We start from the raw sequence: 13,768 nt of genomic DNA, 5'->3' as shown, positions 1-13,768 counted from the left end.
TCTCCCTCCCCCCCATCTCCCTCTCCCCCATCTCCCCCTCCCATCTCCCTCCCCCCATCTCCCTCCCTCCCCATCTCCCTCCCTCCCCATCTCCCTGCCCCCCCATCTCCCTCCCCTCCATCTCCCTCCCCCCATCTCCCCCTCCCCCATTTCCCCCTCCCCATCTCCCTCGCCCCCATCTCCCTCCCCCCCATCTCCCTCCCCCCATCCCCCCCCCCATCTCCCTCCCCCCCATCTCCCTCCCCCCATCTCCCTCCCCCATCTCCCTCCCCCCCATCTCCCTCTCCCCCATCTCCCCCTCCCATCTCCCTCCCCCCATCTCCCTCCCTCCCCATCTCCCTGCCCCCCCATCTCCCTCCCCTCCATCTCCCTCCCCCCATCTCCCCCTCCCCCATCTCCCCCTCCCCATCTCCCTCGCCCCCATCTCCCTTCCCCCCATCTCCCTCCCCCCATCCCCCCCCCATCTCCCTCCCCCCCATCTCCCTCCCCCCATCTCCCCCCCATCTCCCTCTCCCCCATCTCCCCCTCCCATCTCCCTCCCCCCATCTCCCTCCCTCCCCATCTCCCTGCCCCCCCATCTCCCTCCCCTCCATCTCCCTCCCCCCATCTCCCCCTCCCCCATCTCCCCCTCCCCATCTCCCTCGCCCCCATCTCCCTCCCCCCCATCTCCATCCCCCCATCCCCCCCCCCCATCTCCCTCTTCCCCATCTCCCTCCCCCCATCTCCCCCTCCCCCCCATCTCCCTCTCTCCCCATGTCCCTCTATCCCACCTCCCCCACATCTCGCTTCCTCCCCGTTTTCCTCTCTCCACCCCCCTTCCTCCTTATCTCCCCAACTCCCTTCCTCCCCATCTCCCTCCCCCCATCTCCCTCCCCCCCATCTCCCTCCCCCCCATCTCCCTCCCCCCAACTCCCTTCATCCCCATCTCCCCTTCCTGCAGGCCGCTGCGGATCCCACCTCTCGGCTCTGTTTAATGGAACAGAATTAGGGCATTCGCGTCGTACGCAGGGCCACACACACTGAAAATTTAATATGACCCACGAGTGCTGGTGGTGCCGACGCAGTGTTTTATGATCATTTATTAACACAAAGTCTGTACAAAACAACCTCCTCCTTGGCTGGGGTCCACGTGTGCACTCGCGCCCACGGGATGAAGCGTGTGGCTCCGAAGCAGGACCGCCCACAGGGCTCCTTGCAGGCCCCTTGTGTGGGGGGGGGTCCACGTTTTGTGTGTGAGGGACTGGGAAAATCGCCCCCCACTCCCACTACCCCCCCCTCACCCCCCCACCTGTGGGCGGCCCTGCTTCCGAACGCCGTTTGCCATCCACGCACATCGCTCAACCCCCCCCCCCCGCGGCCCCGCTCCCACCGGCGCACAGGGAAGTCATCACACCCCGACTGGCACACGGACGACATTCACTCCATCACGCTAACCAGAACCATGGACACGTGGACACACTCACAGCACAATGACGGATCCTCTTGTGTGTGAAAGCCTTGAACGGACTGTTAGCGAATGTTTATTCTGCGGCCGTCTGGAACGCTCTTCCTTCCGATATTAGGAAGCCACTGGAAGCGATGTTCTCTAACATCAAGATTGAAAACTCGTTTCTTTAGCACTGATTTTGGTGTCTAGTTCGTTGTCCTTCCCCCGCACCTCCGATGAGCACGGTTGGCTTTGTGCGGTGCGAAAGAAATTCAACATACAGTACGTACAATGTCCGCACGGCACACAAGGGGGTGGGTGGCCAGGACCACGCCTGGCCACCTTCGTCTCCCAAGTAGCGACGTTCACACTTTATATCAGGTCGTCATTTGAGGCTGAGTCGACCTAGGGGAGGCCCAAAACCGGTTTGGATAATCGCCACTGGTGTTGGCCGTTAGCGGACATCGAACGCGGGTCGTCGGGTTCGCTCCCCACCCCATGAACACACACCCACCCACACGCACCCACCAACGCACACATTGCCATGCGCACACACTCACGTGCGCGCCGAGAAGCAACACGCAACCTACACGTTCGACACGCACACGGACGCGCGGTCCTCTAATCGTGTTTTCGGGTTGTGCCGCGTGTTTTGGGTCGGCACCAATGTCCGACGTTCCGGGCCGACGTACGTCTCGAGAACCGAGCCAATCGGCAACGTGAGCAGCAGCAGCCAGCAGGGCTGTAATAATCCGAGGGGAAAACGCGAGCGACTCAAATCAGCTCGAGAAGACGCCCCCAGCAACGTGGCGCGAAACGTCGGACATCGTGCCGAACAACACGCGCTAACAAGCTGGAAACACGTGGGAGACAGCGGTACAGCGGCACCGACCGTGACAACACAAGCAGTAGTATTGGACATGCACACGTCCATATTGGCAGATGGATACCCAACAGCGAGATACAAAGTTCACAGGGCAGCGCGCTAACCGATACACCACCGCTCCCCCACCGCTCCCCCCCACACACACACAGACCCCCACATAGCCTTTAATAGACTGTTGGGGCAGGTGCTGTGAGTGAGCACATATTAAGAAGACCGGCACGGCACATGAGGTGGAGGGTGGGTGGCCAACAACCGTACTCGGCCGCCTTTGTCTCCCCAGTGCTTATGTTTATAACGCATCTGGTACTCATTTAAGGCTGAGTCGACCGAGGCGAAGAACAATACCGGATCAAATATTCGCTGTCAATTATGGGTCGTGAGTGTGAATATAACTCCGGTCACTGGCTTCGTAGTGCAGTGCGCTAATCACTGGGCCACCACTCCCCAACACGTGAACACACACGTGCTCACACACGTGCTAAGCGATGCTAACGATGTTTGCACAAATGTGTACAAATTCTGTAAACGATTTCGAGTGGCCGGGTATTTCTCGGGCCACTCCGTACAACACGAGGACACGATTACAAGATTGATTTATATTACGTGTATATAATGCGTCTATTCTATATCCTCTATAGAACGTCCCAATCGCCGTCTCAGGACGAAGTACAAAAACTGTGTAAACACGGCCACTCCGCTCATGACAAGATACGCGCGTGAATACTCGCGGACGGTAGTCGCTGGGACGAGGGGGTCTGAGATGACAGCGAGGTATGACCCCAAGGGGCCGTCACGCGATTTTGGACGATTTTTGACCCCCCCCCCCCCTTCGTTACACGGCGTCACAAAAAGTCAAACCCCTCTCAAATATGACGTCACAAAGCTATGCCCCCCCCCCCCCCCACAAAAAGGCATAAAACATGCTTCAAATCGCTTTAAACTATTGTCATTGAAGTGCGTATTTAATGTGGCGCTGCACTCTGATGTTGTAGGAGAAAACATTTATTACAAAGTCTACTTAATTAAGTAGAACGTGTTGTCTATATTTATTTAAAGTTGCGCATTTTGATGTGACGTCCCATTTCTCAACCCCCCCCCTCGTCACACATCGTCACAAATGTCTGACTCTCCCCCCCCTAAGTGCGTGACGTCATTTATGGACGACCCCCAACACAAATGTAGTGACATCTCGGGATGTCACTGTGTAGTAGTGGCCCTAGAGGGGTCCGGTGAGCGCTGAGTGACAGCGCTGGGTGTTTACCACGCTTGGCGTGCAGTGCCGGCCGTAGGAAAGGGGTTACTAAAGGCCATGACACTCTGGTTGACACGTGACTGGTTAAGTCTACAAAGGGGCCCCGAGTGGGGGCTAGGGGTGGTCACGTGGTCGGGGTCCAGATCCTGCTCGAGGATTCTGGAAGGTGGGCGTGGCCAAGGGCGGAGCCGGCCACGCCGCAGAGGATATAAGCCGGGTCCCCCAGAGGGGCCGGCGTTGTTGTTCATCCTGAAGAAACCTTCGTCTACGTCATACGTTCTCTGAGTCTCCAACACGTGGACCTGGACCCGAGCTGTGGGTCCCAGTCTGTAGTAGCAGTTACGTTGTAATTAGTGTAGTTAGCCTGGTGGTCACCGCCATAGGTTGTTATTCTGTTAAGGGGGAGTTACCCCATGTGTTGATGTTAAATAAATGTGTTGCCTCCAAGTGTACGGCTGCGACTCAGTTGAACTCACTACACAAAGACAATGGTCCCCCCGTATAGCCTCTAACAAGCTGTTAGTGAGCACCTATGAAGGCCGGCACAGCACACGATGGGGTGGGTGTCCAACACGACGCCCGGCCGCCTTTATCTCCCCAGTGGCGATGTTTACACACGGCACCAGGTACTCGTTTGAGGCTGAGTCGACTTAGGGGAGGCCCAGGACCGGTTCAGATAATAGTCACCGGTGTTGGCCGTGAGCGGGAATCGAACTCGGGTCGCCGTGTTCGTCGCGCAGCGTAGCGCTAACCGCTGCACGACCGCTCCCCACTAATACACGCACAGACACATCCTCGGGCATCCTCCCCTCGCCAATTAAATACAGAGACGGCGGCGCGTCTCTCCTGCCGGACGGGGCAGTGTCGGGGCCACGCCTGGGCATCGGGGAATCGAACTGGACGCAAGCGCGCTGCACCTGAAGCCGTGCTCTCGACGGCAACGTGACATCGAATGGTGCCGTGGTGTTGGGGTGGGGCCTGGGTGCTGGGTTGTGCCGTGCGTGGGTGAGGCGAGACGTTTGGGAGCAGGTTGGCAGAGCTTGGCAGAGGTCACCGCCACGGCTGCGTGCGTGGCTTTGTAATAAACGCACCGCAAGTGGTGGAGATGACGGGGCATTGAAAAGGCTGTCCCACAAAGAAACGAAGTGGTGCAGTGCTGCGACGGATTTGTGGAGAGGGGAGGTCCGGGTACGGCCTCGGGGGTGGGGGATAAACGTGGCAGCCCAGGGAGAAAAGCCGTGACGGGGCGGGCGGGAAATGTATGAAGGGTGTCAAGATAATGCAATTGGGGGAGCGGGAGAGGGGAGGGAAATAAAAACAGAGGGAAATAGAGATAGATATAGGGAGGGGCCAAATATAGACACAGAAAAAAATAGACTGCAAGAAACAAACGCAGATAAATATGGTCACGGAGACAAAGAGAGATGAACACATAGGGGGGATGTAGAAAAAAAAACGAATTTAAACACAAAGAGACGCAAGAGGAAGGAAAAATACAAAGGTACAGCTGTAGGAACCCATCAAAAAAGCATTGAGAGACACAGAGAAAACTGACAGAGAAATATAGAACTTTGAGAGACAGACAGAGAAACAGACTGACTGATGGAAAACAAATTGCAGGCTCAAGAGATACACGGAGATGCCGAGAGTGCACAACGCAGAGAGCGAGGGAGGCGCACAATCTCAGCGAGAAGGGCACCATGACGCTTTGCTCACCCATGTGCCGTAAACCTTCCAAACGGCCGGCGAGACACGCACTTTGAAATCGCTCCTCACACTCAATTGCGTGACGGCGCACGCACGCAGGAGCCATTCTCCCCGTGGCCCCGCGGAGTCACTCGGGAGTTCAGCTGATATCTCCACCTCTACCTGGCAAGCCACGGGAAAGCCTCAGGGATTGCGGGGCCCTCCCTCGAAGGCACTCTGGCACGGCTGAACGACGCGGGCCGGCACTGACCCGGCCACGCGCGGCGGCTCCACTTTGGCACCGGCGGGATGCGGAAATTCGGCTCGGGATTTGCGCAACGGGGGGTGGGGGGGGGGGAAACGGGTCGGGTTTGGCGCCGCAGGTCGGCAGGTTTTTGAAAGAGACGAAATTAAAAAACATCAAAAAGGGACCGTGGAAATGTGTTATTTGAATAGAGGCAGCGTGTTCGATTTCCTATATACCGGATTAGTGCTGTTCTTACGATCACGACTTTTCAAATGCTTTCTGACCGGGGCTGGAAACGTGCACGCGTTAGCTCTGTCCGTCCGTCCGTTCGTCTGTACATCACAGGGGGTGGGCATGATAACGCTTAGGAAGTCGATCCGAATCTATTGCTGCTAGGAAGCTTAAGCCTGGCCCTGCAACGGCCACATTGGTCAAAGCGTTATTATCTAGATCTTGGAGACGCAAACCAGAGCAAAGACGACTATTTGCAAGCATGCAAACGCATTTTTCCATGAAAACCGCCCGTCAGCTTGCCTACTGCTCATTAAATACTTGCAAAGACAAGCGTGCGTTGAAATCCACTCTTGTGCAACGCATTCTTTCCCAACTTGTTCTGAATCCGCTAACAATGTGTGAAGAAAATATTTGAGTTTTTTGCTTTAATTTAAAAGTGAGCGATGACCACATACCCACATACTGACAGTGCCCAGGATCGAGGCCTTTCCAAGTCGATGGTCGCTCCGGTACTGATCTATGGTCCAGAATCCCGTATGACGACAAGGGAGCTCGATGAGAGAACGATCTGAGTGTGCGAGATGGATTGCTTGGGCGGGATTCCAGGAGGAGTATCGGGACTGCACAGACTGGAAAGTGATGACATGAGAACAGAGTTGGAGGCAATAACAACCCGATTACAGAGAATCAAGGCTCGAAGATGACAGCCTCGTGCTGCTACGAGGCTGACTACTCCCCCATCACGTACTCGGCGGTACGATACAGACGTTGAAGCAAACGGGGAGTATGGGGAGACAAAAGCACATTGTCTCGCTAATGAGCTGACGTATGAGACAGCCGGTGTCGATGATGAAAAGCAAAGCGAGATTTCACGAATAAGTGCCAATTGTGGGGAAGAGCCACGGCGGCGCTTGCAGGCGTTTCGACGAGCACCGCAGAGGGCACGGTGGGGGATGGAGGAGGGGGGGGGGCGCCGTTACAAATCCCAGGGGGGGAGGAGGGGGGGGAGCGACGAAGCGGCTCGCGGCAACGCGTCTGGGCTCGCCGCACCAACGAGACCGCCACGTGGGGACACGAGAGGCGCGCGCGTGCGGTCCCCGTGGAGCGTGACTCATCCCACGTGGGTTAGCAGGGGTGAGGGCGCGGGTGGGGGGGCCACGATTCCAGCCCGACCCACGTACACGATGCAAAGGCTTTGCTGTCATGGAGACTAGGTGCCGCGGTGGCGAGATGTTAACTACCTCGCCTGGTATACAGGAGGTTGTGGGTTCGATCCCGACCCTGGAGTTTGCGGTGTCTCTCTCTCCCCGTGGTCGCGTGGATTTTTCTCCGGGTCCTCCGGTTTTTCCCCTCCACATTTAGAATCAACACGCGTTTAGAGTGTTTGGCTGCCGCTATAAATTCCCACGTCATGAGCCACTTCGTTGAGCTATCGCTTGTGGCCGGGTCGCTTCTAAAACAGAGCTACACTGCTCAGTGGACCATACCTGGTAAAATAAAATAAAAATAGTTTTTTTTACAAAAGTTTAGTTTATTATGGGTGTCAAATAAATAAACAGCTAGACGGGAGTCCGCCTTTCTTTCCGTATAAAAACAAACTTCCAAGCGCTTTGGCCTACGGGCAGTGTCGGCGGAGTTTGGGGCGGATATTATTTATTTATTTTGAAACTTTATTACAAACTACTAAAAATAAATTAATAAAGCTGTTCGGTTTTGGGGGGGGGGGTGCTGCCCCCCCCCGTGCCCCCCTCCTCTCCACCAAACTGCGCACATGAGCGTAGCCATCAAGTCCGCAGGCAGTGCAACTGCACTGAGGCCCACAGCGTGAAACGGCCCAGGCACCGGGCTACAAATAGTTGGGGGTGGGAATGAACAGGGGGCCCCGTTCTATTCCTTGCGCCAGGACCCATGGCAACCAACGACACGACGCCACTGCTTAGAAGCCTTCCAAGGCCAGTGTTTTAATGGCGGTGTTATTTTCTGAGCAGGTCTCGACTCCTCGACGAAGCTGCCCTGGTAGTAGGTTTTACCCTTTTAAACTGGTACAAAACTGACACCTTTATTCAAGGCATCATGTTTGCAATAAAGGTGTCAGTTTTGTACCAGTTTAAAGGGGTAAAAACCTACTACTATATTTTGCCACTGGTAAAAGAGATCTCATAGTGTAGAAGCTGCCCTGGTTAAACAGAACGCAGCTGTGAGTCGTCGGTGTGGAAGGCTGATTTGCTGGCGGAGGGGTGATTCCTCCAGGGTGCTCCGTCAGCGTGCTCCGTTATAGCACAAGCCAGTCCACCGATTGTTATATCGTCAACATACTTAACGTTTTTTTTTACGATCACTAAAAATACATGTCTACAACCGTTATTTATAATTCCACAACATTACGATCGCGATGATTGCTTCCTCTGTGACCGACGTGACAACACATGTCGTGGAATCGCTCTGCACAGGAAACAGATCATCCGTGAAAACGAGCTTCATAGCTCATCGGATTCCTCCAGTGTAAATAAATATTCTGATCCTGAAATATATTACCCCGTCGTACGAGAGCTGCGCGAGCCGCGGGGGCCGTCGCCGTTGAGATGAAGCGATGAGGGCGGCTCGTGCGCGCGAGCGAGCGAGATGGATCGTGGCATCGCTGGACCGTGTGAGAAGGCACCAGCGAGGTTTAGGTGGATGGGGGCGGCAGGGGCTGGCGGGGGGAGGCCTTCACCCGGCAGCGGATACAACACGGCTGATGAATAAGAGACGGTGACGGTTATAACGACCAGCGATGCCCCCGGGCGTGCGGTGCCACGCCGGCTATGCGTTTGCCCCCAACGAGCCATCGACCTGACCGCCGGGGCCCCCCGGCCCCCCCTGGCCCCCCGCTGCCGTGTAAGGGGGGGGCGCGGGGCGCGGTGGGACCCGGCGGGACCTCATGAAGGAGAGGAACTGCTCCGGCACCTCGGCCAGGACGTCCCGCGCCAGGCGCTCCATGCTCAGCACCTGGCTGCCTCCCCGGTCCACGTAGTCCCGGAATGGAACAAACTGAGGGAGGGGGGTGGGAGGGGGACGCAGGGATGGGGGGCGAGGAGGGACAGGGGGGAGGGGGAAGGAGGGGGTTAGGAAGTGAGGGAGGGTAGTGGGGTCCAAGTCCCAGTCGGAGTTGTCAAGCCCATCATTGCTCACTGCTCGGTCGATAGAATCAGTACCACTTTGTGGGGAAGTGAACAGAGGTTATGCTATGGATCATCTCGCCCCCGCTACAGGAATGTGTAATTTCCACTGATGGCTCCGGTCTAGAAACGTAATAGGAGCACCATCTCTCCGCTCATTTGAGCGGGACATCGCTTTACAGCGCAGACGAATCCAATGTTGTGCCATACTCTCTATGCGTCCACCTTCATCAAACCCACACTGCTCAGCGTGGCGAAGTTTGGTCAAACAACTCCCATGACCCGCACGGTGTGGAACGGTACTCATCCAGCAGTTGATTCACAAAGGGGATGTATGTACGTGTAACTGTTTCTCTATTTTGCACTGCAATTGTTGTTTGTAATGTTTGTTGTTGTAACTTGCTGACCCGCACCTACAAGTAAACTATTTTATTAACCAGGTAAGGCTCACTGAGCTACATAGATCTTTTTCGGAAACAACTTGGCCACAAATTATAGCTCAGCGAGGTGGCTTATTAGGTGGACATTTATTTAATCTCAACGCGTGTTTCTACATGTGAAGGGAAAAACTGGAGGATTTGGAGAACAATCCAAGCGACCACGGGAAGAACATGCAAACTCCTAATATACCGACATCATCAGGGTCGGAATTTAACCCACGACCTCCTCCAAACCAGGCGAGGGAGATGACATCTCGTCGCCACCTTGGCGCCCCTACTGGACACATGTGAAAAAGAGCTTCATAGCTCATCGGATTCACCCAGTCGAAACGCAGATTCTGATTCTTATTGTGTATGGATCATATGGGGCCATCCATAAATGACGCCACGCAATTTTGGACGATTTTTGACCCCCCCCCCCCTTCGTCACACGGCGTCACAAAAAGTCAGACCCCCTCTCAAATATGACGTCACAAAGCTCTGCTCCCCTCACGTAAAAATATGCTTCAAATCGCTTTAAACTATTGTCATTGTAGTGCATATTTAATGTGGCGCTGCACTCTGATGTAGGATAAAACATTTATTAAAAAGTCTATTTAATTAAGTAGAACGTGTTGTCTATATTTATTTAAAGTTGCGCATTTTGATGTGACGTCACATTTCTCAAATCCCCCCCCCCCCTCGTCACACATCGTCACAAATGTCTGACCCCCCCCCTAGGTGAGTGACGTCATTTATGGACGGCCCCTATCCAGCAAAGCGAGGTAGGAACTGGAAGCTCCACCCCGGGCATGGCAAATCCGCTCAGACCTCTGCCATGATCTGAGCCTTGTAGTGCAAGAGGGAGCGAGAGGGAGCGAGAGGGAGCGAGAGGGAACGAGAGGGAGCGAGAGGGAACGAGAGGGAGCGAGAGGGAACGAGAGGGAGCAAGAGGGAGCGAGAGGGAGCGAGAGGGAACGAGAGGGAGCGAGAGGGAACGAGAGGGAGCGAGAGGGAGCGAGAGGGAGCGAGCGTTACCTGGACAATATCCCTCTCAGCCTCCTGGCCCCGTGACGACACTCGCACCTGGTCTCCATCCAGCTCTTCCATGGCTGCCAGATGCACACACAAAGATTTAGATCTCTCCACCGCTGCCCCCCCACATAGCTTACATAGATTGTTGGGGCAAGTCAGTCAGTCAAATTCAGGTAAGGCCCATTGAGCTAAGATGCACTCTTTTCAGTGGCGTCCGGGCCAAAGCGACTGGCACGTTGCATGGGTAGTCCTAATTAGCGAGCGCCTATTAATGACAGAATGGTGCCCAGGAAGATGGTGTGGCCTGAACCGCGTTCGGCCATCTTCATCTCCCCAGAGCGAATGTTTACGCACCGCAACCATGTACTCATTTAAGTACATGATTGACTTAAAGGAGGCCCAGGACCTGCTCTGTTATAACCCGCCACTGATGTCACGTGATTTTTTTTGTTTTATCCGCATTCTTTCCCACATGTCCCACTACATTACGTGGAAGCCTGCGCTATACTTGTAATTCTCAGAGCTGAACTGGTATTTAGCCAAATGAAGTTAAAATTCTAATTGAATGTGATGGGTTTGTTAGTGTAGTCATTGGTGACCGGGCTGTAAACATCAACTGGCTACACTCGAGACCACAGCTTCGATGTCAGGATCTCGGCAGTGCCAACTCAGCACTCTCGACTCCTGAGCCACCCGGCCACCTCGACAAAAACTTTGCTTTAATAACAAGTACAACGATATAACTTTTAAGAATTATCTCCTTCATTAAGCGTCAATCAAACTCGCGCAAGACAGCCCAGGACACTCAGCCTAGGCTTAGCTGCAAGATAAGAGCCAGCGACGTCACAACGGGGGAGGCGTGGAGGGGGTGGGTCCTGCCTGTGGAGCCGAGTCGTTGGAACCGACTCAAGCTGGTGGCTCAACCTATTCGTGAGGCGGCGCCGGCCACCTTGGCGCGACGGCCAAAAGGGTCGAGGAGCGTCGGCTCTCATCTCATCTCAAGAGCTCCCTGGTGTTCTGGGGTCGTGTTGTCTGCTCAGGCGGGCATTTCATGGAAAAGTCGGCGCTCTCACCGTCGAACTCTGCCGGTCCCACCCCGACGATGATGATGGACATGGGCAGACTCGCCGCCTGCGAACGCGGAAAAACGAGGGCGGCACACAGCGAGGGACGGATTCAGCGATCATGGCGCCCACGCGGCATCGTTTAGGCGCGGGGGGCAAATTTATTTAGGGCCGGGTGCGCGCCGCCCCCCCTGGCCGCACGTGCGTCGGTGTTTGCGGCACGTTCACTCACGTGCACGATGGCCTCCTTGGTCTGTGCCATGTCCGAGATGACGCCATCCGTGATGATGAGCAGCACAAAGTACTGGGAGCCGTCCGACACCGACGCGGCATACCTGCAGGGCGGCATGCACGTGGCACGTGTGCATGGCACGGGTACCGAGATCAGAGGGAGCTGGACATGACAGTGACGTGTAAAAACAGGGGGGGGGGTCACGGAGGGGCTCACCATGGGGATAAAGAACAATGGGTCACCAGGGCAGCAAGAACCGCATCTCAGGAAGCTGTCCCGAACCGGTGGGCATGTTAATTTTGATAGAGAAGGGTGCAATATGCGGAGGAAAAAGGAAGGCCCAGGTTTATACTTCAGGAGGCGTAGAGGGAGTCAATGCCACGGATGGATTGGGGGGAGTTCCAGAAATTGAGGGCAGTAGAGGAGGATGAGTGACGTCGTACCGAGCGACGGCTGACTGAGGGATTCAACAGAATGCCTCGGTTGCTGGAGCAGAGAGTACGTGGAGGTGAATCAACCCATACACTCACACACGCACAGGCAGACTAATAGACAGGCACAGAGACCCATAAACCTTCTGCACCTGTTCAAGTACAAACTCGTGACCTTCCTCTTTACAATGTAACTGGCATTGGCCCAAAATCCCAGTGCTGAAATATAACCTGAAAATTACTGAATTGGGATTACACAGCAGCAACATTGCCCCCTACTGTGAAAACATATCAGGACCCTCCTGAAAAAAACACCGTTGCGGCTCAGCGAGGCTCTCCTGGGTGAACGGGCGGAATGATAATAACAATCGTAATCCCCGGCACGGACCTGGCGACGTGCGTGATGACGGGCGCGAAGTTGGTGGGGCCGTAAAGCTGCACGGAGCGCAGACTCTGGTAGTAGGCCTCCAGCACCCCCTCGATCCCGCTGCAGTACGGGTTTTGCGGATTTCCGTTCTGTACGCGACGCACACGTGGAGGGGGAGAGACGTTCACACACACATCGCACGAGCCGGTTTCGTCGCTCCATCTCCTCGGCGGACGACACCTCTGAGGTTCGTTCCCTGTGTTTTGGTTGCCAACCCTTCGCTGGACTTGACCACTAGGCCAACATCCTTTTGAAGACAAGATAAAAAAAAATGTGTTTATAGCGAAAGCAATTGATGCTACCCCTACCACATCCCACCCCCTCCTCCTCCTCTTCACTTCCAAGACGTTCTACCCCCTATGCCAGATCCCGCAGCTGCTGCACAGGATACACGTAGCGACCTCTAAGATCTGCCCTGACAGTCTCTGCCACCATTTGGCCTGATGTTTTCTCATCCCCCTCATCGGCGGTCTCGTGGAGACCACTCCAATGTCTGTCCCGGCAATCGGCCCTACCCTATCCCGCACAAGTGTCCCACCAAACATGACCATCTTTGCTGAACCCCATCTATAGTGCTTGGCTACCATGAGCGCTTTCCACTCTCATGCAGTGCTTATATAGTCATATATAAATACACCTTTAACTCTGTAAAATGAATGGTGATAATAATAACTCATTTGTTTATCCAGGACAGCCACGCTGAGTCCTATGACTCTCTTTCAGGAGAGCCCTGCCGCCACATTGGGATTTATTTCAAGATGTTTTCAGCCAATTAATGATGCACTGTGCTTATTATACACGTGGGAGGAAAACGGAGTACCCGGAGAAAACTCACAAACACGAGGGAGCAACACTCTGTTCCCATACAGATGATCCGCTTGCTCTGCCGCCTTCTCTTGGCATGCCAGAGTATTGCACCTCCGTGGCACCCACGGGAAGAGAGTTTCGCAACATCTGTGTGCGGTGATCCACTATCCAGCGCTGGATCGCAGGCGTGCTCCACTGATATGTAAGTACGTATGTTGAACTTCGCTTGCGCCGTACGTAGCCAACCGTGCTAATCGCAGGTGCAAAAGTCGTAAGCAATCGACTGTTTCACGAACGTGATTCGCCGTGTGTTGTCGTGAGCATAAACAGTCGACCCTAATTCCGTGTCATGGTCCGCACCAACGCAAACTCGTGGGACACGTGTCCATCTGGCGGCAGCTTGGCCCCGAATCCGAGCGCGGGAAACATCTTGTCGGAGTCGTAGTCCTGCACGATCTCCCCGA

At 55.0% G+C, this 13,768-nt stretch overlaps 1 protein-coding gene across 1 annotated transcript in view; it reads right to left on the bottom strand.

Annotated features, from left to right (window-relative positions):
* Positions 1-1,061: 1,061 nt before the first annotated feature.
* The window catches only part of LOC144730134 (copine-8-like), a 79,902-nt gene continuing 67,195 nt past the window's right edge, over positions 1,062-13,768 (bottom strand). The window contains exons 15-20 of the mRNA XM_078610715.1: positions 13,665-13,768; positions 12,459-12,586; positions 11,640-11,742; positions 11,417-11,474; positions 10,347-10,420; positions 1,062-8,761 (exon numbers count right to left, since the gene is read on the bottom strand). The exon at positions 13,665-13,768 is cut by the window's right edge and continues 78 nt beyond it. Coding sequence (XP_078466841.1) covers positions 8,534-8,761; positions 10,347-10,420; positions 11,417-11,474; positions 11,640-11,742; positions 12,459-12,586; positions 13,665-13,768 — 695 coding nt within the window. The 3' untranslated portion in view covers positions 1,062-8,533. The remainder of the gene's footprint in view (positions 8,762-10,346; positions 10,421-11,416; positions 11,475-11,639; positions 11,743-12,458; positions 12,587-13,664) is intronic.

This window comes from Lampetra planeri, chromosome 34, assembly GCF_965212315.1.
Source record: "Lampetra planeri chromosome 34, kcLamPlan1.2.h2, whole genome shotgun sequence".
Classification (NCBI taxonomy): domain Eukaryota; kingdom Metazoa; phylum Chordata; class Hyperoartia; order Petromyzontiformes; family Petromyzontidae; genus Lampetra; species Lampetra planeri.
The sequence above is the reverse complement of the archived record's forward strand: the minus strand, read 5'-3'. Positions and strand labels throughout refer to the sequence as shown.